At 55.5% G+C, this 24,309-nt stretch overlaps 2 protein-coding genes across 4 annotated transcripts in view; both read left to right on the forward strand.

Annotated features, from left to right (window-relative positions):
* The first annotated feature begins 173 nt into the window (after positions 1–173).
* ACP7 (acid phosphatase 7, tartrate resistant (putative)) lies at positions 174–15,687 on the forward strand. The gene is made up of 15 exons (XM_067556746.1): positions 174–558; positions 1,103–1,262; positions 3,398–3,636; positions 4,308–4,508; positions 5,261–5,443; positions 6,014–6,039; positions 7,037–7,134; positions 7,653–7,715; positions 9,176–9,290; positions 9,392–9,505; positions 9,773–9,830; positions 11,246–11,313; positions 12,091–12,162; positions 12,881–13,018; positions 14,453–15,687. Exons 3-15 carry the CDS (start codon positions 3,525–3,527, stop codon positions 14,516–14,518), a joined length of 1,314 nt encoding a protein of 437 aa, XP_067412847.1. The 5' UTR covers positions 174–558; positions 1,103–1,262; positions 3,398–3,524; the 3' UTR covers positions 14,519–15,687.
* A 4,612-nt stretch (positions 15,688–20,299) lies between these two features.
* PAK4 (p21 (RAC1) activated kinase 4) overlaps positions 20,300–24,309 on the forward strand; it is an 89,766-nt gene continuing 85,756 nt past the window's right edge. For 2 of the 3 annotated variants that reach the window (XM_067556708.1, XM_067556711.1), the window contains exon 1: positions 20,300–20,421. The gene's annotated coding sequence lies outside the window, so the exon portion shown is untranslated. Of the gene's footprint in view, positions 20,422–20,915; positions 21,120–24,309 lie in introns of those variants that run through there. The other variant, XM_067556710.1, reaches the window with a different exon arrangement.

Below are 24,309 nucleotides of genomic sequence, written 5' to 3' on the forward strand. Positions count from 1 at the left end.
CCCAGCTGACTCAGGGCGGGTCCCAGAGCTGGGGGGATGGGCTTTCCCTCCCCAGCTCCGCCCCCAGGGGGGCCGGATCCCTCCTTCCGCTTTTCATTTACACCGGTGCCAAGTGAGCCCCGGCTAATCCGGCTGGCCAAGCTTGCATTTTAGTTTGTACTGACAGGAAGATCTGAAGTTGATTTGTTTTACTGCCACAGGAAACCTTTGACTGGCATCGCTTCAAATACCATAAACCCAGTGTTTCTCCGCCACCCGGCACCGGTCCCTGAGATCTCCCTGGCACCGTATAGGAAGCCGGGCCCTGGCATCGAAGAGGCTGAGGAACACGGCCATAAACAACACAGGAACCTCACGGAAGCGTGTGCTCGCTCGCGCTGCTCTGTGCCCAGGAATTCGGAGTTAGGCCGTGGCGCTCGCTGCAGCGAATCCATCAATCGGGTTCTGTGGGCCGGTGCGATGACAGAAAACAGGGACTGGATAAAGCGCTGGTCAGGGCAGTTCTATGAGGCAAGAAGCGAGTCCGAAGGAGGACAATCAAGTGTCAAAACACCCTAGGTTTGATTTCTACCCGCCTTTTTCATTTCGTGCCGGGTTTACGGACAGTGTTAACATTGTACAGTTTTTTTACTGACTGTCCTACAGTTGGCAGGCAACCCTCGCCGGATTTGCCCCCTCCGTGCGATCCCAGCTGGGTAATCCTCACTCCCAGGCCCCCCCGCCCTGCTCTAACCACCAGACCCCACTCCCATTTCGGAGAGAACCCAGGCGTCCTGCCTCCTGCCGCTCTAACCACTAGACACCCCCGCTCTCCTCCCAGAGCCAGGGAGAGAACCCAAGAATCTTGATGCCACCCCCCCCCCAAATCTTCACCACCTCGCCCCATCTCAGCTTCTTTTCTGGTGCATCCCCTTTGCCGGCTGGCAGGCTGGGCATGTGCTGGGGCCGGGAAGTGCGACTCTGCCTCCCTGCCCCTGCCCTCCTCCCCAACCCCAGGCCCAGGACATGGCCCAACCTTCTGTTCTTCCTATGGGCTGACGTCCTTCCGCCTCTGCCCCCTCCTTCTCCTCCCCAGCACCTGGGCTTGTTTGTTTTGCTGCAGAGGAAGCCGACGCGACGGCAGCCGGCAGCCAGGGACTCTGCCTCCGGCCAGCCTGGTGCATGTGTGGAGTTGGCCGGGCTCAGCCCTGCGTTTTGGCACCAGTCTCAGCGTGGACCCCTGGCCGTGCGGGGGGCTGCACAGAAGCTCTGGGACAGAGGCAGTGAGTATGGGGCTAGGGAGATCCCCGTCCCGGGCAGGGGTGTGTGAATGAGTGGTTAGAGATAAGAAGGCAGGGAAAAGCAGGGAGTGGGGTCTAGTGGTTAAAGCAGGGGGGTGCTGGGAGCCAGGACTCTTGGGTTTTATCCCAGCTCTGGGCGAGGAGTGGGGTCTAGCGCTTAGAGTAGGAGGGCTGTGACTCAGGACTCCTGGGTTCTATTTCTGCCTTTGGGAGCTTTCGACACCCCCTTATGGCATTGCCCCGCAGGGCAGCAGCTGGACTGCCCACTCCTGGGGTCAGAGCCCAGCTCCGTGCCTGTGCTCTGCAATTTGCTGGGCACCAGTTTACATGCTGAAGACATCGTCCTTCCTTCCCTGGCTTCTGTCAGCCACACCCAGGGGAGGTGGGTCAGTGTCATTAGCCCCATTTTTGCAGATGTGGAAACTGAGGCACAGCACAGAGGAAGGGACTTGCCCAAAGTCACATAGGGAGATGGTGAGTCAGCAGGGCTTAGAACCTAACCTCCTGCTCTGACCACTAGACCTCACTCCCCTTCCAGAGCTGAGAATAGTCCTGGCTCCCAGCCCCCTCCTCTAACTACTAGACCCACTCCTCCTCCCCAGCTTGGAATAGAACCCAGTAGTCCTGGCTCCCAGACCCCTGCTCTAACCACTAGCCACTCCCTCTTCCTTCCCTGGAGCAGGGAATAGAACCCAGGAGTCCTGCCTTGTATCTGCTCCCTCCCCCACTGCCGCTGCCTCTAACCCAGCGCCCTGATCTAAGCACAAGATCTTTCTTCCCCATCTTCCCTTCCGTCTTGTGACCTGCTCTAATGTTGCAACACCAACCTCTGGTTAACCCAGATGGTCAGATCAAGCTGATGTTTCTACCTGTCTGTGCCCCATCCCCTCCTACACAGAATCCATGACGCAGATCCATCCCTCGGTGCTTCTCAAATGGCTGATTTCTTGAGCCCCATCCTGGGTCTCTCTAGGTTCTCCTGTCATCCCATGGCTCCAGGAGCTGAGGCTTTAATAAACTCCCCCATATTGCATGAGCCAGCAAAAGGCTGCATTCAAATACCAGAGATTCTGGGAACAATGCTTCTGCCCGTTTAAAGCTCCCGGGAGCTCCTGACCCTGATGGGGAGTGGCAAGGCAGGTGGTTGGGGGGAGGGGAGCTTTACTCTCTAGGGCAGTAGCTTGGCTCCGTGGCCCTGGATTTGGGGCCCTCTGTGCGCCACAAGTTTGGTGGGTTCTCAGCCGAGGCTCGCGGTTTGCTGGGGTCCACATAACAGACGCCAACATTGAATGAGGACTGCTTGGGGTGTGGAAGCAGAGAGACAGAGAGATGCCCTATTACTGCCTTCCCTGCCCTGGCAGGTTGGGTGTCGGGAGGGGAGGGGGTATTTCCCTGGCGCTGCCCAGTCCGTGGTTGCCTAGGTCCTCTGTTTCCAAGGCTGCCTTTCCGGCACCACCAAGCCCCTAAGTAATTGGGGTTCCAGGCAGACTTGGGGGCGGGGCAGCTGGCAGGGTGGCAGCTTGGGTAACAGGGCGTGCCCGTCTATCTGCCTCTGCCCTGCTCTCGGGTTCGCCCAGGAGGGGGACTCGGGGCTGCCCTTACCGGCAGGGCATCGCAGTGTGGAGGGGCACCAGCTTAGTGCCACGGGGTGAAGCCGGGGCAACCGGTGTTGAGCTGGGGCTTGTGGCGGGCGTGGGAATTTTGATTCCTGTCCCATGGCCCTGGGCACAGGGACCCTCATTTTCCCTCTGCCAGAGCCCTCCCCAACAGACTGTATCCCCCAGATCCCTTTGGTGGGTCTGTGGGGGCTGTTTATACAGGCATCCCTCGCCTGGTGCTGAGATGCAGCTGCCTCTGGGGTGGGGTGGGTCGCTATCTATACAGAGCTCTACCATAAGGAACGTGTTTATCCCCTGCCACCAGCACCCCAATGACCCTGCTCATACCTGCCCCATCAGGGACCTCCAGAGCTGCCTTCCCATGACCCCCTTAGCCCCTGCACTAGGAGACCCCCAGACTCAGCTCCCCCTGCTCCCAGCCCCTCACATCAGGGCCTCCCCAAGTTCCAGCCCCCCACCAGAGCTCCCCCAACTCTGTGAATTTGAATTGCCCCCCAGGAGCTGCCTGGCCTCACTGCTGACGTAGCACCGACTCCGGACCGCAGCAGGAACCACCCCGCACGCAGGCCGGCGCCCCACGGATTTCATTTCCCCATTCCTCCCACAGGCGGCTGGGAAGAGCAGGATGAAGATGGGGCGGCACAGCTGGTTCTGCCTGCTCTGCCTGGCGCTCCCCTGGCTGCTGTGCCAGGGCACCAGCCACTCCCAGCCCCAGCAAGTGCATCTCTCCTACCCAGGTGAGGCTCTTGGGACCCCATCTCCTGGCTGGGGGAACAAGTGAGGGGGAGAGGGGGGAGCAGGCTATGGGGAAGCCAGCTCCAGGGGGTTATTAATGTTTATATCACTGGGCTTGGGATCAGGACTCCAGGGTCTGTCTCCAGCTCTGGGAGAGGGGGGTCTAGTGGTTAGAGCAGGGGGCTAGAAGCCAGGACTCCACAGTTCTGTCTCCAGCTCTGGGAGGTGAGTGGGGTCTAGTGGTTAGAACGGGGGGGGGGGGGGAGGGCGGGGGAACTGGGTTCTATTTCCAGCTCAGACAGTGACCACTTTGGCTTCAAGTGAGTCCTTTCCCCTCTCTTGTGCCTCAGTTTCCCCCCACTCTGCAAACACTTCCCTGCCTCAGTTCCAGGGTGTTGATGAGATGGGGGGAAGGCTGAATCGCTTCCCAGGCGGATCCTGTTCCTTGGAAACCGAGGTCTCTTTCCCGGATTGATCATAGGCTCATCCATGGCCAGTGAGAGCCAGAGGACGGTGCTGCTGGAGGTGACGGGGTGCGGGGAGTGAGTGGATGGAGCCGGCGTTGTGTGGAATTGGCCCTCGTAGTACCTCAACAGGGCCAGTGGGGGGAGAGGGTGGGTGCCCGGGGCGGGCAGCGGCTCCAAGCGCTCACATGGCTGTTCTAACCTGGCAGGAGACCCCACCGCCATGACCGTTACCTGGACAACCTTCGCCTTGGCTGGGTCTGTCGTGGAGTTCGGCCCGGACCCAGGCAAGGCCTTCACCGCCTCCGTGAAGGGCAAAGCCAGCCTGTTTGTGGACGGCGGCTGTGAGCACCGCCACATGTTCATCCACCGGGTCACCCTGCGGGGCCTGGTGCCCGGGCAGCGCTATGGTGAGGGGGAGCTGGTAGCGGGGCGGGGGGGACCAGCACACTGCGGGCGTTGTCCACGCTGAGCCACTCCCATGCCACCATAGTGACGGATGGAGAGACACAGGGGCACCGCTATAAAAGGGGCTACACACGCCAAGGGGTGCAGCAGAGCCACTGAGACCTGGGGACACGCACGGATGGGTGGGGTGCCCACACACATCTTCCTGCCGCACGCGCACACACTCACTGATGGGTGGGGTGCCCGGACACACGTGCCCTGCCACGTACACACATGCACACCCACACCCTGCCACGCTCACACACGCCTTGCCACACTCACACATGCCCAGCTACATGCACGTGAACAGATAGGTGGGGCGCCCAAACACACATGCACACGCCCAGCCATGTGCTAGGACACACACACAAACACAGTGTCACCCAACGGTATCCCAAATACCCAGCCTACCCCAGGCACCCAGCCATGCACACTCCCCAATCTCTCTCTCTCTCTCTCTCTCTGTCTCACACACACACAGCTGCAGACGTGCAAGCTGCACTCCTCAGCCAGTCACATGCACCCCGCCAGAGCGCCGGCCCAGCCAGTCAGCTCACACAGCCGCCAGGTGTGCAAACTCTCTGCTCTCCATGCAATCATGTGTGAACACACACCGAGCAGGGCTCATCCTCTCCAGCAGGGGGCAGGAGACACACACACCCGGGGCACGCACACGAGGCAGGTGTTTGAGTCTCTCCTTGTTTTCCCCCTGTAGCTTATCGCTGCGGGAGCCTCCTGGGCTGGAGCCGGCCCTACAGCTTCCGGGCTCTGCAGAATGGCACGGACTGGAGCCCGAGTCTTGCTGTCTTCGGCGACATGGGCAACATCAACCCCCAGTCTCTGCCCAGGCTCCAGAGCGACACGCAGCAGGGCATGTACGATGTGGTGCTGCACGTAGGTGGGTGTCACGCCGCGCTCCCCCAGGCCCTCGAATCGGGGCTGGCGGAGGGACCAGCTCAGGGGGTGGGGAATGGGACATGCAGCCTTCCTCCTCTAGGGGGTGCCGCTGGCTCCCATCTGGCCCCTGGACAGGGCACTGGCTGGCTCAGGGGGGCGGGGAATGGGACACGGGGCTTTTCCCCCTAGGGGGCACCGGCTCCCGTGCCATCCATGTCAGGAATGACCACCAGTGATCCCCATCTCACGACCCATTGGTGGCCCCTGGAACAAACTCGCTGGGTCTGCATCCAGCTCCTAGGGCACCAGGGCCCACGCCCCCCCAAGCGCCGCCGTGGGCTCTAATTACCCCCCTCTTTGGGGATCTCAGCCAAAGACTGAACTCCTCTCTCAGCCCTAGAGAGCGCTCCCCTCCCCGCCAGGGATTCGGGCAGGATTCAGGGGGTGTTGAGCCAGCACCTCCTGCTTACAAATGGGTATAACCCGTAGTTTGGGTAAAATCCCCCCCAGGCCGCCCCGTTCCCCCGAGGGCAGAGCAGCTGATTCATTGTGATCCTCTTGTCTTTCCCAGGGGATTTTGCCTATGACATGGACCAGGTAAATCCTGCCTCTGTGCTGCCTCCTGCACCTTCCCTTCTCCTCCGGCCACACTCCGTGGGTTGGCACCACTCGCTGGTGTCTCTGCCCTGGGGATTTAGGGCCAACGCTGGGAGGGATCCCCTAGGAGAAGGGGCTGCACTCAGCTCCAAGGGTTTATAGCACAAGAGATGCTTGTGCCCCCCTCTTGTTGCCCCCCCTCATGCCTGCGTGCAGGGGTTCCCAGGGGTTCTCCCATCCATGCATGCACGCTCGCCTGTCTGCATCCCCAATCGGCCTGTATGGGTATCTCTATCCTGCATACAAAACCTGGATCTCTGGGCCCCGGGCTTGTGGACTCGGGGTTTCCAAGCCCGTGCGTGAGCGTCCACACTGTGTTTACAATCGCTGGGCCGGGGTCTCAGTGCCCGGATCATGTGAGAGTCTCAGTGGGTCCTGAGGGCTTGTCAATCCGAGCCAGGCTGATTTGTGTGTGAACGGAAGTGGGCTTTGAGCTCAAACCTGAATCAAAGCCGGGCTCAGTGTGCAGTGTGGACACACCCATGGCAACCCAGAGCAGCTCTCTGTCTCCCTCTAGTGGCCAGACCATAGCGAGATTTACAAAGCTGCTACAGCCCTTGAACTAACCCAGCTGGCAGAGGCTGGCATGTGGGGCTTGTGGGTTTGATTCCCACACAAGGCAACTTGCCCAGGCCAAGCAGAGATTCCAATAGCTTTGGGATGTGCCAGAGAGCTGGTAGCCTGCGAATCCAGTACAGCTGTGCTGTGTTGGGAATTGAAGCAATGATGCCCTGAGGGTTGGCTCCGTCCCTTCCCGCTATCCATCCGTGCCCTGGCTGCCATGTGCAAACCCACATGAGGGTGCATTTGCACACGGATCTGCCCACCCACTTCCACCCTGGGTACACACAGCCCCCACGCTCCCAGGGCTCAGCAATCCCCCACTCTGGGCGCCTGCCCTTCTGTCTCGACTGATGCATCTCTCTCTGGGGTGCAGAATAATGCCCGGGTTGGAGACGCCTTCATGCGCAAGATCGAGCCAGTTGCCGCGTCGGTGCCGTATATGACGTGCCCAGGGAACCACGAGGAGAAATAGTGAGTGGGGGGGGGGGGGGACTGATCTCGCACGGGGTGCCTACGGGCACGACAGCTGGCTCTGCCTGGGCATCTGCCCCTTCCCCACCATGGTTACCACCCAGCTCTCTCCCCCTTCCCCACCCTAGATGCTGCCCACTGATCCCCTCGCAGCCTTGCACACTGGCCTTGTCTGCCGGGGTATATTTGCTCTTCTCGGCCATGCTCTGTGTTCAAACTGCGCCCCCTGTAGGACACACATGGCAGGTGCCCCTCAGGGAAGAGCATGTGGTTCAGATGGGGTTTGATGGGTCTATAAGGGCCTGATGGCGAGGCAAATTTGTTACCCTGGGAGCATCTCAGCCCGTGGTTGTGGAGGGGGAAGAGGTGGCTGCATGGCGAAGTCCGGGGGAAGGACTAGGGGTGGCCGCCTAAAGACCATGGTGAGGGGGGCAGGGCTGGGAGTTGGGGGGAAGGGTTAAATCCACCCCCCAACACACACCTCTGCTGCAGCCCCCCATTGTTCTTCCCTCCCCCAGCAACTTCTCCAACTACCGCGCCCGATTCAGCATGCCGGGTGACACGGAGGGCCTGTGGTACAGGTGAGTGCCTCACCTCGCCCCCAGGGGGCAGCATTCAAGACAGACAGAGGCACAGGGGGATAAGGACGCTGGGGGCAGGGCTCTCTGGGCCTGGCCACACTTGGTTAGAATGGGGGGGCTGAGAGCCAGGATGCCTGGGTTTTTTCCCTGGCTCTGGGAGGGGAGTGGGGTCTAGTGGTCAGAGCAGGGAGGGCTGGGAGCCAGAATTCCTGAATTCTATTCCCAGCTATGGGGGGAGGGGGATAACTAGGAGCCAGGACTCCTGGGTTCCACTGCTGAGCTACTGACTCACTGTGTGTGTTGAGGGGCATGCTGCTTCCCCATTGCGTGCCTCGGTTTCCCCCACCATGGCACAGGGCTCGTCATAGAGTCATAGAAGATGAGGGTTGGAAGGGACCTCAGGAATCTAGTCCAACACCCTGAGCAAAGCAGGACCAACCCCAACTAAATCATCCCAGCCAGGGCTTTGTCAAGCCAGGCCTTAAACACCTCTAAGGATGGAGATTCCACCACCTCCCTAGGTAACCCATTCCAGTGCTTCACCCCCTCCTAGGGAAAAAGCTTTTTCCTAATATCCAACCTAGACCTTCCCCACTGCAACTTGAGACCATTGCTCCTAGTTCTGTCATCTGCCACCACTGAGAACAGCCTAGCTCCATCCTCCCTGGAACCCCCTTCAGGTAGTTGAAGGCCACTATCAAATCCCCCCTCCTTCTGCAGGCTAAACAAGCCTAGTTCCCTCAGCCTCTCCTCATATAAGTCATGTGCTTCAGCCCCCTAATCATTTTCATTGCCCTCTGCTGGACTCTCTCCAGTTTGTCCACATCTTTCTGTAGTGGGGGGCCGAAAACTGGACACAATACTCCAAATGCGGCCTCACCAGTGCTGAGTAGAGGGGAATAATCACTGCCCTCGATCTGCTGGCACTGCTCCTACTAATGCAGCCCAATATGCTATTAGCTTTCTTGGCAACCAGGGCACACTGCTGACTCATATCCAGCTTCTTGTCCACTGTAACCCCCACATTCTTTTCTGCAGAACTGCTGCCTAGCCCATCGGTCCCCAGCCTGTAGCTGTGCATGGGATTCTTCCATCCTAAGCGCAGGACTCTGCACTTGTCCTTGTTGAACCTCATCAGATTTCTTTCAGCCTAGTCCTCTTAATTTGTCTAAGTCACTCTGTATCCTATCCTTGCCATCCAGTGTATCTACCACTTCCCCAGCTTAGTGTTATCTGCAAACTTGCTGAGGGTGCAATCCATCCCATCCTCCAGATCATTAATGAAGATGTTGAACAAACCCAGCCCCAGCTGGGGCACTCCGCTTGTTACCGGCTGCCAGCTAGACACGGAGCCGTTGATCACTACCCGTTGAGCCCAATGATCTAGCCGGCTCTCTAGCCATCATTGTCCATTGCTCTCCCTCTCCTATCACATATGATTCTGCTTCTCTGCCCCCTAGCTGGGACATCGGCCCTGCCCACATCATCTCCTTCTCCACGGAGGTGTATTTCTACCTGCAGTACGGCCAGCACCTCGTCCAGGAGCAGTACCAATGGCTGGAGAGAGACCTACAGGTAGATACGCACTCCCCACCCCCAGCCGACCCCTAGCCTTCCTGGCTGCTCAGCCCCCAAGAGTGTCTTGCTCACAGACTGACTCTCCCCCTTCGTGGCAGGAGGCCACGCGGCCAGATCGGCGCCGGCAGCGCCCATGGATCATCACCATGGGGCATCGGCCCATGTACTGCTCCAACAGTGACCTTGACGACTGCACGGAGCACGAGAGTATTGTGAGTGGGGGGGGAGGGCAGCAGCACTGGGGGTCACAGACAGGAAGCGTAAACAGACCCGGGGGGAGGAGGGGCTGCAGAGGAGGCGCATGGGGAGCAGAGAGGGGACCCACCGACAGATCCAGGTTGGCCATTCCAAGAGGCAGGGGGCAGGGGGTGGCACCTCTCTGGACGACTTCAAGCAGAGAGTGTGGGGCAACTTTGGGGCAGCCCCGCCAGGTCCCATCCCCCAGCTCCTGATCTGCACCCCACTGTCTTTCCCCTTAGGTGCGCCGAGGGCTCCCTCAACATCTGTACGGCCTGGAGGACCTGTTCTATAAATACGGTACCCGCGGCACCTCTCTCCCCATCCCTCCAGCCTCCTCCGCAGGGGGGGAGTCTGGGAAGCTCCCCCTGCATGGTGCGCGCTGGGGCTGTTTGCTGGCGCCCTGGGGTAACGGGAGGGAGGAAGTGGGCTGACGGCACCGATGCAGATCCCCAAGCCCCATGTGATAACAACTGGCCGGCCAGCGCGTCAAAGAGCCCTGTTCTTTCCTCACGTTCCCACCGTTCCCCACCCAACCCTGCCCCCTGCTCCCCGCTGGGCTCATACCCCAGTCCTCAGCCTCAGATGTTAGCCCAGCCCAAGCAACTGGGGGCAGCGCAGGGGGCAGAGGGAGAAACCTGCTGGCCTGTATCCTACAGGAGAAACGGCTGGCCAGGGTGAGTGGGAAATAGTTTGCCCCTCTGTGCCACTTTGGGGGCTCATTCCGACCAGGAGGGGCTTCTGTCACCCCCTGCCCTGGGCGCCTCTGCACCGTGCAGCACTAGCCGAGCGCCCTGCCACCCGTGGCTGGCTCGTAGCGTGGGTATGAGCCCTTCCGCCAGCCTGGGTGCTAATGCAGGGTGACCCCAGCAGCCCTTCTAGCCCTGAGTCTCCGCTGCAGGCCCAGTCCCCCTCCCTGGACGCTCGCGGCCATCGATCAGTTCGCTGCCTTTGAAGAGACAGAGCTCACAGCGGCCTGCTCCTGTCTTTCTCTGAGCCACTGTCTCGCTGCAGCCCGTTCCCTGGGTCTTCAGCCCCCTGGCACCTTTCTCTGCTCTGGCCTCGCCCGTTCCCCGGGTGACGGACGCCCCAAAGGACTTTCTGCTTCTGCGTCTCTCTCCTAGAGTCCCTTGTCTCTGCTTCCAGTGCCAGGAAAGATTCTGGGGGTGTCCCGTCGTGAGCACTAAGCAGTCTCCCCCTTTCCCCACCTGCTCGTTAGGCTTGATAGCGCTGTTTGCCTTCTATCTGGCTGTACTTTTCATTGCCCTCCGAGGTCTCGCCTGGCTCAGTTTACATCGCAGGCCCAGGAAAACAGGCGGAACAACATTCCTGTCTCTAGGGCAGGCTGGGCTTCTGTAGGGGGTTTGCATAACTCCTTTTCCTGCCTGTTTCCAGCCCGTCCCTCTGATTCTTTCTACCCCACCTGTACATAGGCCATGCACTAATATAAAGGGCCAGCGTGTCACCAGTTGGCATTTTCCCTTCCACGACACCTTGTAGATACAAATTGTGACAGCAACGTGTCGGGAAATGAGTGTTCTTTGCCCATCTCCTACTCAGGCTCCCCTGGGATTTTATCCCTTCACCTGGGGATGTGGACTGAGCCCCCTAACCCGGTAAAGGACCAGTTGCCTGGGCGACAGGGCCCCAGTCCAGCTGTGGGTCTAAGATCCAGTGGCCAGAGTCCTGACTCAGTTCCCTGCTCTCTTCACCAGGTGTGGACCTGGAGCTGTGGGCCCATGAACACTCCTATGAGAGGCTGTGGCCAGTCTACAACTATCAGGTGACTCCTGATTGGGGTGAGCGGGTGTCCTTCTGGGGTCCCTGTCTACATGGATGTCAGCTGTGCAGCACCTCTGGGGAGGTGGGGGGAACCTGGGCCAAAGGCTGTATCGCCCCCACGTTGTTCCACCGTCAGCAGCCTGGTGGCGCTGTGCAGTCACGCTGGAGGGCCAGCCCAGGGGGAAGGGGGCTGGGTTTCCAAATCCTAGAGCCAGGCCATGGGTAGGTCTGGGAGCAGGGGGTGTGGCTTGATGGGCCCCTCCCCTTTTCTGAGTGCTGGGATCCCCAAGCACTGGGTCAGTAGGGATGGGGCTATTGAGGCAGGTTCCCAGCGCCCCTGGATCACCCCAAGGGATTTGCTGCCCTAGCCCCTTCTCCGCACAAGGCAGAGTCGGTCAGGTGCTGACCCCTTCTGCCTGCCCACATGGCTAACGAGAGGTTAATCTGTACCCCTGCCTGCCCCCTGTCCTAGCCCGTGATTGGATGAACCCCCAGCCATAGGACAGCCTAGGTCTGCTCTAACTACTAGACCCCACTGCCCTCCCAGAGCTGGGCAAGAACCCAGGAGTCCTGGCTCCCACAGCACGGATGTAATGCCTATCGTGTCCTCACGGGCTTCCCCCTCTTGTGGTGAGCTTTGCTCTGGGGGGGAATTTTTCACCGGGCAGAGCCGGCAGGGGCCGGTGGGGAGCCTGGGATTTTAGCTATCCAGCTTGGTGAGGGGATTGCGTCTGAGATCTGAGCCTGAAACGATGCCGTCCACCTCCCCTCACTGCAGGTCTATAACGGCAGCACTGCGGCACCCTACACCCACCCCCGGGCGCCCGTCCACATCATCACCGGATCGGCCGTAAGTGACAGCTGGGGCCCGAGCCTGGCAGCCCGCTGGGCTGATGCCAGCCACCACAGGCCCGGCTCTGCTCCCGTTGCAGCCACTGTTCAAACTTACCACTGGCGGCCACGGGGCCGGGATGTCTCTGCCTGCAGTTTGAGGGCCCGATCCTGTTATGCGCCAAACACCTCGTGGGCAGTGCGGGGTGCCCCCAAATCCCATTGAAATTCAGTGCGGGTAGGGTGGGCGCTTCCAGGATCAGGCCCTAATTTAGATGCTTCTTGGGGGGGGCATTAGTTGGACTAGGCCCCAGCTGCCTTAGGGATGGAAGGATGGAGGGCTGGGGGTGGCGGTGAGTGTAAGAGGCTCTGTGAGAAGATGGAGGGGTCGGCAGAGGAGGCGTGAAGCTGGGAGTGGGCTGAGAAGGGGGAGAGCTGAGATAATAACAATTGCTAGCTCTTTTCTGACCCCATCACCCCCTTTGGGCAGATGGGGAAACTGAGGCACAGGGCGGGGCAGTGACTCGCCCAAGGGCACCCAGGTCTCCATCCAACGCTCTATGCTCTATCGGCTAGGCCACATGGGAGGGGGTGGAGGGATCGATGTGCAGTCGGGTTGACACAGCAGGAGGAGGAGTTTAGCCAGGAACCTCCCACCCAGGGAGAGACTGCCTAGCGCTGTAGCCCTGCCCTCTCCTCCTCTGCACAGTCATACAATGGGCTCTGCCCCCCTGCAGGGCTGTAAGGAGAGACTGGACCCCTTTGTCCTCGAGCCAAGGGAGTGGAGCGCCCTGCGCATTGAGGACTATGGCTACACGCGCCTGCGCATCATCAACGGCAGCCACATCTGGCTGGAGCAAGTGTCGGACGACCAGGTATGGCATGGCTGGCAATCAGATCCCCAATGCCCTCCCCCCCCAGCCCACCCCTACCCCCAATTCGATCCCTAACTAGGCTAGCTCAGTGTGCATTGGACTGATCTGTAGTGGGCCCATCACAGTGGTGTCTGGGCACTGAGCATTAGCCACTAGACCCCACTCCCCTTCCAAAACCAAGGATAGAACCCAGGAGTCCTGACTTTCAGCCGCTCCCCTCCCTGTTAGACACCACTCTCCTCCCAGGGCTAGGAATAGAACCCAGAAGTCCTGACTCCCAGCCCCCCTGCTCAAACCACTAGACCCTGCTCCCCTCCCAGAGTCAGGGACTAGCCCCCACTCACCTCCCACAGCTGGGGATAGAACCCAGGAGTCCTGACTCCCAGCCCCCCCACCCTCTCAGAGTGCTTCCACCGGCACCCAGCTGTATCCACTCACACATTGTCCCAGCGTCACCAAGTGGACAGCTCCTGCCATAGCGACCTTTCTCTGAATCCTAGCTGGCACCCGTGGGGTGTCACCGCGGGGCAGTGGCAGAGAAGGGAAACCCCGGAATAAACATAGCCCTGAACTCTCCTCCAGCCTAGGGTGAGAAAAGCTGGAGCTGGGTGGTTCTGGAGAAGAGCACAGGAAGCATTTGGGCTTGTCTGGCTCCTGGCGGATGTAACGGGGAAATAGGGAGGAGAATGGGGTCTAGTGGGCAGATGTGGGATGGGAGACTGGGAATCAGGTGGTGCCTGAGTAGGTGCCGAAGACTGTGGGGAATCTGGCTCCTTTGTTGCGGGAGTTGGGTGGGAAGCTGGGCAAGTCCCTGCAGTTTTGATTCTTCTCCTTCCCTGGGTTCGCACTGGAAACAGGCCTGAGCCGTGGAATCCAGATTTGAACCTCCCAGACTCCTCCCCCTGCTCAGTGGCCTAACGTTGAGATCCGTGTCCAAAATCATACCCTTGGGGGTCCTGATTTCCAGCCTTCCCTGCTCTAATCGCTAGACCCCACGCTCCTGCCCGCGGCAGGAATAAATCCAAACCACTCCTGCCCCAAGTAGCTGCGGTTTCCTAAGCGAGGATGTTTCCTTCATTAAAGACGTGATAATCAACTTCCTTTGAATCCTTAATCGGTGGTTCAGATTAAGGGGGCCGGAGGAGGCGGGTTTGCGGAGATCCAGAATGTGGAACTGGGGGAGGGGAAATAGCTCTAGAGAGTTGGGGTGGGGATGGGGAACATCCTCACGCCAGTGGGAATGTATTGCAATCCCACTGCTGCCACCAGAGTGAGCCTTGCCCCTTTGTGGTCCCAATCTGTCCCTATTCCTGACACATCACCATAAACCCTGCCCGGGTTCCGAGGCTTGCCATGAAGCCCCTCTGGGTTCTGAGCAGGTAGGGGTGTCCCCTGGAGCCGCCCCTGAAACCGAGTCCTGGTTTTGTCTTTCAGGACGGGAAAGTCGTGGATGGGATCTGGCTCATCAAGGAGTTGCATGGCCCCAATGCTTGGCATTAGTCTGGCAGCAGGCACCCCGCCCTGAGTTGAGCAGAGGGACTGCATCTCCAGGACACCCGGAGGTCCTCGTTATCTGGCTGGAGTCAGAGCTCCTTGAAGGGCTACAAACTAATCTGGTTAAACACAAAACGTTCCTGGAAGCCCTGGTGTATGACACTGGAAGGACACGCCGGCCCCTGCAGCTGGGTAAAACCTGCTGCTGGATCTTTATAATGGTGAAAAAGCCCTTTCCTGAGATCGAGTCAATTAGGTCTCAGAGCACTTTATACAGGCGGGTTTGTGTCCATGTATTCCGGGGAAACTGAGGCACAGAGAAAAGAAGACACTTGACCAAAATCATAGATTTAGGGGTCTTGCTTTCCAATCTTCCCTGCCCTAACCACTAGATCCCACTCCCCTCTCAGAGGCAGGAATACAACCCGGAAGTCCTGACTCCCAGTCCTTTGTTCTAGCCATTGGCCCATTCTGCCTTTTACAAAAACCCCACTAGATCTAAAATGTTCTCCAGACTTTTCCTGGGGCATCTCAGCTGATAACTCAGTCACCACTTTAATCTTCCAAGCCCTCAGAGTGTGTGCGGGGTGGTGGTGGCGGGATCTGACAGTTTTTCTTCCTTGTTTTTTCTTTCCTCCATGAGCCAAGCATCGGTACCATGCTTTCTCCCTTGGTGCTGGTCCCTGTAATGCAATAAGTCCTAGAAAGAGCTGTTAGGCTGCTAGATTTGCCTTTCAACATCAAGCTAGTGTGACCCCACTGAAATCCGTGATACTTCTTTGGGGTGAGATCTGTGCATGAGGCAGGAGGGGCGGGTACACTCCTGGGGTTCTTTGTATGGTGCTTGATGCTTCAAGCAACACGCTGGGTCTTTTGGATTGATGTCTGGGAAACTAACTAAACAAAACCAACCTCAAAAGGTAGGCGATGCCCATCTCCTTCTGCCAACGCTTTGTTTCCTTTGGTGCCTGGGTTGTTTTAGGGCCAGATTCTTCTCTGGTGTAAATCAGGAGGTGGCCCCTCCAAATCCTTGAGTCGCAGAGGGGAGAATTCAGCTCTGTCACCGGCCCCTTTAAGGGGAGGTGGGCTGAGCCCCACCTGTGATGGATCAGCTGCATCCTAGATGAAGCTGTGGGGGTAGAGGTCGGGTGATGGCCTGACGAGCACCTGGTCTTTTATACAGGCCAGCAAGAGCTCAGTTGAGGGGGCAGATGGCTGACTGGCTGGCCGGCAGCGCAACCGGCTGGCTGGCTGGCTGACAATCTGGCTTTGTCTCCCAGATAGGTGACCTGGGCAGAGAGAATTTCTGAGAGTCTCTAGGTGCATGCACTGGCTCAGAGGTGTGTGCGGGGGAGGGTTTCTAGAAGCTATCACCCATGTGGGGCAGAGGAGCTGCTTAACTTGGGTATTTTGCCTGTTTTCTGTTTATCGATACACGGTGCCCTGCACCAAGGGTATGAGATAGACGCTGCTGCAGCATCCACCCTTCTTGGGCCAGTGGGAGAGCCCACTGGCTTCTAGGCTCCTCATAGATCCTTGTGACAGTTGGGCACAGGCCGTGCAGAGCCCGGGTTAGAGTTTGTTCTTTCCAGACCCCTATGCTGCGGCAGTTAGGCATTGCCTGTTGTGCTGACCACAGCCGAGACCACTGCCCATCCTGCTGACCAAGATAGTCTCACTGTGCTCCCCCATCTGTCCCAGCTCTTCTCCTATACGGGGCTTGTCTGTTCTTTTGGAGCAGGGACTGTCTTTTTGTTCTATGTTTGTACAGCACCTAGCGCAATGGGCTCCATGAGTGGGGCTCCTGAGTGCTAATGCAATACAGAACACTGATGATGGAGGAGGTCAATTTCTTGTCTGGCTTTGATAACTAAATGTCACTTGCTTGTGTTAACTGTCTTAATCTATTGACTTCTATTAAAAGAAACTGAAAGAGTGAGACTGCTGACCTTGGAGGTGACTATACGAGGGGACATGGTAAAAATCTACAGTCTGATGGATGAACTGGAGAAGGTTGAGTGAGAGTTTCTGGTCTCCTATCACCAGAGCAAAGGGCACTCCAAACTGATCGATGAAATTAGCTTTTTCACCCATTGGCCGGCGGAACTCACTGCCACATGATTTCATGGAGGTCAAGTGTTTAGCAGGATTCAAAGAGCGAGAAGGCATCTAGCTCAAGAACACAGCTCGCTCGAGTTAGACTAGTTAATGCTGACTTTAACAAATATCCCTCGACAGGCTCTAGTTCAAACAGGAATGAGTTCAGGGAAATCTGATGGCCTGTGTTAGGCAAGAGGTCAGACTGGATGATCACTGTGGTCCCTTCTGATTCACAATCTATGAATGAGGCAGCCAAGTACAGAATGGCCCCAACATCAAATCATTTAAATGGGAGGGATGTATGGCTGTATCTATATCTGGGTAGAATAGAAGAAGATTCATTATTGCAAGGTCTTCAGAATACCAGGCTTGGTTTGCACGTGTCTAGGAGAGAGATGTGTTGAGGAGAGAACACTAGTTCCAGAGCTCAAATCTTGCACCTGGCAGTGGTACGGAAGGCGCTCGATAAATTCCATGTAATTGACCATTTGACCATTCACCGATGTGCTCAATTAAATCACGGCCTCGATCTGGAGGATCATGCTCCAATAGATCAGATTAATATACTCAGGTAGTAGAAGAGAGGCACCTTCCTAGTTAAGGTGGCCTTGAAACTGTTTAGGCTGCCAGTTTACCCAGAGAGTTGAGTACAGTAGCTGGGCTTCAATTTTGCCTCTCCAGAGGGTCCTCAATTTCCTCATCTTTGTTTGAGCTCATTAGCACAGTTCCATGTGGGGCCCTGGTTAACAGGACGAGTTAGTAGCATATTCCCAGAGCTTTTGGTTGGGTTTTGGCTGGTCTATAAACCCTCATGCTTCAGGGCATGAGCTGACCTCTAACTATCGGGGTCAGGAAGAGACTTCCCTTGGATGCAGGTGACTCCAGAATTGTCCACTGGGTGAGGAAAGGTCTCCTGCACCTTCCCCTGAAGCAGCTGGGAGGAGGCAGAAGCCTAAGCTATTGGTTGCATTACACTGTGCTCTGATCCAGCTTCTGTTCCTGATAGGGTAGAAGCTGTGGTAGGAATTGCCAGAGGCACACAGAGCTGGCTGCAGAGAGGCTGATCCTTGCTGCTGGGAGCAGTGTCCAAGGGCTGGTGGTGCTGAAATAACCCCAGGGCATCCAGTCTCCATGGCACCAGCCCTAATGCCAGTTACAGACAGAGATCTGCAGCAGCTGGATTCTCCACATGGGGGCGGAATTTCTCTGCTGCTGAGCACCTCAGGGCGACCTTAACTAAGCCCAGGAAATTCATCTGCAAAAGTCCCAGCAGCATTGTGAACTCTGGCTGCCAACGAAGGAGCAAAGGTTGGCAGAGAGCTAGCAATAACCCGCACACACCTAGGAGAAAGGACTGGTCAGCGTGCACCAGGCATATGGGATTAGGATGGGGCTCTGGGGATTTTATTACTTACCAGTCATCTATTGCTGTAATGTAGGATATTTTTTGCTAAAAGCAGCCGTGCAATATGTCTGTGTCTACTTACGTGGCTTTTTATCCAATGATCTCAAAGCACTTGCCAATGGTGGGTATAATTTATCCCCCTCCCTCCCAAAAAAGGCCCCACCCCATTTTGCAGAAGAGGAAATTGAGGCACAGAGAGGGGAAGTGATGTGCCACAACAAGTCAGCCGCAGAGATGGGTATGGGACCAGGTGTCCTGCCTTGCAATGCCCCCTCCCCATTCTAATCATCCTGACTTGTAACCCCCTTTCTAACCACTAGACACCACTGCCTCCTAGAGAGACCAGAACCCAGGAATTTGGATTTCCAGTCCTCCCCTGCACTAACAGCGACACTTCTCAAACAGCTGGGCACAGAACACAGGAGCCCTGGCTCCCATGGCCACCCACTCTAAACACTAGCCATTTTGCAGCTCGTTTGTAGTCTTGTCAATGCTTCGAGGCTTGGAAATGAGCTGAGGAAATCCACAACTGATTGATTAACCTTTCAATGAAAGAAAGGAATAAAAAAACACTAAATACCAGACTTACTCGGAAGGACTGAAATTCTATAACTTGCTCGCCACAAAGATTTTGTAACAGTATAACTATAGCAGTTAGGTGTGTGTGTGTGGGGGGGGGGGGGGGGGGTGTTACCTATATAGTTATACCAGTACAACTCTACTGTGGACAGTTATACTGGTATAAAGGTGCCGTATACCAGTATAGCTTATTTCCCTTCCTGTACAGGGATAACTGTAGCTATAAAGCACATTTAGACTGGTATAACTGCAGCCACACCAGGGGTTTGTACTGCTTTGACTAGACTGGTATAAGGCACCTATATCATTTGATTATTTGTATTATGGGATCGTCTAGGTGCCTCAGTTGTGACCCAGGGCCCCGTTGTGCTGGGCTGGGGCCTGGGTGCCCATGCTGAATCTCCTCTCTCTCTGCTACAGAGAGTCCCTCCAGGACCCAAGGCCGGTGTGCATATGGGGAGCATGCTCCTGTACCTGCTCTGGGATTAAGTACGGGCTGTCGCTCTGTAGGGCTGGCACTGAATTAACTCCAGTGAGAAGCCAATGACTATTATTAGCTGCCGTGTGGGTGGTTTGTTCTTTGCCTTGCACTGTCAAAGCACTTAATCTAGCAAGTCGGTTTGGGCTGATTTTGCTGGCAGGAAATGCTGCTGCTACTGCTGAGAACGGCTGGGTTCTAAGGGGCAGTGCAGGCTGCGTTGGTCCTAAATGCAGCCCAGGTGGCAATGCCCTTTGGATAATTACCTTTCCCTGCCCCCAGACTGCTCAAAGCATTGCACAGGTGTGGACGCAATCGGCCTCATGACCTGTCTGGGAAATAGGTATCATGCCCAGTTTATAAATGGGGAAACTGAGGCATAGGCAGGTGATCTGACTTGACCAAGGTATCACAGAAACTCAGTAGCAGAATTGGAAATAGAACTCAGGAATCCAGGCATGTTGCCCATTGACTGGAGCAGGGTGGTGACTGGGATTCAGGACTCCTAATCAAATACCATGAGAAAATCACAAAGGTTTATAATCCTGGGTCTCACATCTCACCTCCTGACGATACATCATGGTGCAACAATGGGACCTAGCGATGCAGGGTCTTCACCCCATGATGCCATCTTGCAGCATGATGTCATGTTTCAGCGGAACCAAGTGATGTCAAGACCCAGGGTAATGAGGTCATAGCATGCCATGATGTCACATTTCAAAGATGACATCACACTGGGATCAAATTACCTCAGGTCCCAAAACAACAGTGGCGGTGCCATCGTATGCCATGATGACAGTCCGCTGTGGCTAGATGATGCCATGTCTTTTTGTGATGACATAAAAGCACAACATGATGACAGCGTGTCATGTTCTGATGACTTCATGAGGATGCCATGACAACACCACGTGCTCACAAGATGATCCTTCCTGTCCGTGGCACTCTGGGAAAGGCCAATAGGAACCACCCCCACTCCCCCATGCCCTCTTCTGAACCCACGCTCCCAGTGGGGGCCACGTCCCCTTTAAGAGATGCCTCGCCCCATTTCCTCCCGTCAATCAGTCTCTTCTCCAGCCAATCAGGGCTCATGACGCCGCGCGCTTGCCCCCTCTGAGGCGGCAGTACCAGCAGAGCGGCGGCGATTCCGACCAATCAGAAGTGGAGACTTGGAGGGGCGGATTTGCCTCCACCTCCCCTAAGGGGGCGGTCCCTATTGCCAGGGGAACGGGGAAGAGGCAGGGAGGGAGGGGGCTGTCCCCGGATGTTGGCTGGTTCCTAATATGGTGGCTGCGGCGGCGGAGTGACCAGGAGCCGGGGGAGAGAGCGCGAGAGCCCCCGCCCCCAGAGGTGAGAGTGTGGGGTCGGGGTGCGCGTGAGGGAGGGAGGAGCGAACTACTGTTTGAATTCCGGGGGGGAGAGGGCAGGTGAGGGGCGTGGAGCATGGGGTAGCTGCGGGATTGGAGGTGCACAGTTGGGGGTGGGGGGGTTGAGGTGAGGGTGGGCGGGGGAGCCCAGTTGGGGGAGGAGATGTGAGGGAAGCGGGCATTGGAGGGGGGCGTTGAGGGGAGCTGGGGGCATGTGAGCGGAGGGGGAGTTGGAGGTAGAGAGGGTTTGAGGGGAGGGAAGTGAGGGGGGTTATGGGGCCACTGGAGATGTAAGTGAGGGCGCTGAGGCTAGAGGGGCTGTGTGGGTGGCTGGATGGGGTGAGGGGCTCTGGGGGTGGGTTGTAGGGAGTGGGGGTCTGGAGACTAGGGGGCAGGACAATAGAGGAGGCCCCCAGAGGCTCTGCTGGTGGGTGAGCTAGAAATGCTCCGGGGAGGCTGGCGGGGGTCAGTAGAATGGCTGAGAAGTCGGGCTCTGTTCTGCGTGACATGCTGTTGCGAGGCGTAGGGGTGCGCAGGAATCTTCCAAATGATGTCAAGACCTAATCCTAAACATGTAGCATCTGTAGTTGCCACTACTTACTACATGGCAGGGAACCTCAGAGAAACCCCTTGTGCTTGTGCAGTGCCTCTTGCCTGAGGTCCTCAAAACGTGTTGCAGAGGTAGGTAAGAATTACCCCCCTCTGTCAGGTAAGAAACTGAGACCTGGACGGTGACTGGCCTGTGTCAAATGGGTGCCAGAGCTGGAGTACAACCCAGGTGCCTTGATGCCCAGATTGCTGTTGTAGTACTTTAAAACAGGGGTTCTCAACTTTTTTCTTTCTGAACATCCCCCCATGATATAAAAACTCCATGGCCCAGCTGTGCCACAAAAACTGTTTTTCTGCATATCCAGTGGATTAAAATCCACGGCTGGCATCGGGGTAGCAAGCAGGGCAGTTGCCCAGGGCACCACACCACAGGGGGCCTCATGAAATTAAGTTGTCTGGGCTTTGGCTACAGCCGTGGGCAGTGTGGCTCAGGCTTTCTGCCTTGGGCACCAGTGAGTCTAATGCTAGCCCTGCTCTCTGGTTTATTTTGGCAGATCCCCTGAAACCTTCTTGCGGCTCCCCAGGTGACCTGGACCCCTGGTTGAGAACCGCTGCTTTTTAAAGACTTTTCAGACTGCTCTACACCTTTCAGGATTCTGATTTGCCTTGCGTACACCAAGTTTCACCTCACTTAAAAACGACATGCTTACAAAATCGTACATAAAAATGAAGTGTCACAGCACACTTACTGAAAAATTGCTTGCTTTCTCATTTTTACAATACAGTTTTATAAAATAAATCAATTGGAATATAAATATTGTACTTGCATTTCAGTGTATAGTATATAGAGCAATATAAACAAGTCTTTGTCTGTATGAAATTTGTTTGTACTGACTTTTAGTGCTTTTTATGTAGCCTGTTGTAAGACTAGGCAAATATCTTGATTAGTTGATGTACCCCCTGGAAGACCTCTGCATACCTCTGGTTGGGAACCACTGCTTTTAAAGTATCCTCTGCAGCTTTGCATATTCCACCATAGCTATGCTTCCCAATGCCGGCAGATCTCACTTAGTTAAATGAGAAGGTGGAATGCGGCAATAATTTGAATACATAAGGGATTTTACTGTTGAGGGTGTTACTTTTGTTTCAGGTAGATGGGAATTTTGGATAGCCAAGGTCTCAGCAAAATGAGGCTAAAAGAGCAAATAGTGCTATTTATCCTGAAAGGTTATCGTAGAATCATAGAGTTGGAAGGGACCTCAGGAGGTCATCTAGTCCAACCCCCTGCTCAAAGCAGGGCTAACCTCAGTTAAATAATCCCAGCGAGGGTTTTGTCAAGCCGCAGCTTAAAAACCTCCAAAGATGGAGATTCCACCACCTCCCTAGGTAACCCATTCCAGTGCTTCACCACCCTCCTAGTGAAAAACTTTTTCCTAATGTCCAACCTAGACCTCCCCCTGCAACTTGAAACTGTTGCTCCTTGTTCTGTCATCTGCCACCACTGAGAACAGCCTAGCTCCATCCTCCCTGGAACCCCCTTTCAGGTAGTTAAAGGCTGCTATCAAATCCCTCCTCATTCTTCTCTTCTGCAGGCTAAACAAGCCTAGTTCCCTCAGCCTCTCCTCATACGTCTTGTGCTCCAGCCCCCTAATCATTTTTGTTGCCCTCCACTGGACCCTCTCCAACTTCTCCACATCCTTTTTGTAGTGGGGGGCCCAAAACTGGACACAATACTCCAAATGCGGCCTCACCAATGCTGAATAGAGAGGAATAATCACTTCCCGTGATCTGCTGGCAATGCTCCTACTAATGCTGGTTATGCTGACTTTTTTTTCCCCTGATGTGGAAAATCAAAACGGGGGAATAAGTAAAACGGGACTTATTGCTAGAGGGCTACAGGAACATTCTAATATAAAATTTTCCAAGCCTCCAGATGGCTTGTTGAAGTGTTTTTGTATGAGTTGGTCCTTTTCCTCTGTTTGGTAACTGCACTGTGTATAACCGTCTCTGGGAACAGCTGTCTCCGTTAGGAGCTTCTAAGCTTCAATTAGCCTGAGTGGAGATGCCACTAATTGCTAGCAAGTGAAAAGCAAGTGTAAATTAAAAGTGAAGTAAGGCTCAGCCTGCAAACACTGAAGGTATTTTTATTTAGGAAATATATAGACATCATAGGGTATCAAAGCCAGAAACAAAGGGAGAGAACTTAATCTTCCTATATAGGCACATTGATCAGCATATGTGCTCTTGGATATTTCTGTCATCACTGCTGCCTTTTTGACTGATTTATCAAAGTGGACAGTGTCCTAGTTTGTAACTCAATCAAAATTGATAATTAAGGCATTCAATATCTCTGGCCAGCAGGAGCTGCCACATGCAGAGGATATGTTGGGGTAGCATTTATAGCCATGACAAAGCGGGTCTGAGAATGAATCCAGCTGTGTATGCTAGCTCCACATAGCTGTTGCAGTTAGAAGGAGCAGATCATAATAACACTCTTGAAATGTTAATTGGTTGGTTTTCCAATAGCTTTCATTTTTCCTAAATATTTATATTTTTAATAATAATCCTGAGCACTTTAATTGCATTTCTCATATTTTGAAGAGCTCTGTAAACACTAACAGATCTTCCCAGCACCTCTGGGAGGGAGGGAGGGATCTAGGTAAGATGATGGATAAATTAAATCATGGGGAGCTTAAAGCCAACATTTTCCAAAGTGACATTTAGTTTTGAGTGCCCAATGAGAAACACTTTGGGCTGGTCTTTCGGAGGTGTTGAGTTCTATGGGAGTTGTGAATACTCAAAGCCTCAAACTCAGGCCCAAAGTGTCTCAAACTGGGTGCTCAAAATAGAGCTTGCCACCAACATTGTACAGCCGAACACTAGAAAGCCTCCTCTCCCGACTCTGTCCTCTAACCACTATCTAATGTTATTTCTTAAATAAATCCGATGCCAGGCAAAGGTGCTGCATTGACAGCCATGGATGGAGAACTTCACTCTTTATCCCTGGACCATATACAGCACAGGCAATAACAGGGTAAATTTTCTCTTCAGCTCACGTGCCTCAGCCCTAACCTGATGGCACTGCTTCCACTAGGGATGGGAAGTGCTCCATGGGGCATTCAGCCCTTGGAGGAGAGAGACAGCAGCCTCTGCTGAGATTGCCAACAATGCAGATGGCTAGTGCCAGCTATGGTTGCAGCATTTATGAGATGGCACCCCACCCATTCATTTAATTGGTTTTCCACAAGGTTAAGCTAATGACCTAGAGAAGAGAGGATCATTTGTGTATCATTCATCAGTCTCTGAGGCCCAGATCCTCAAA

The sequence above is a fragment of the Emydura macquarii genome, unplaced genomic scaffold (assembly GCF_026122565.2).
Source record: "Emydura macquarii macquarii isolate MOO-44397 ecotype Brisbane River unplaced genomic scaffold, CSIRO-AGI_Emac_v2 contig_1790, whole genome shotgun sequence".
NCBI classification, from domain to species: Eukaryota; Metazoa; Chordata; order Testudines; family Chelidae; genus Emydura; species Emydura macquarii.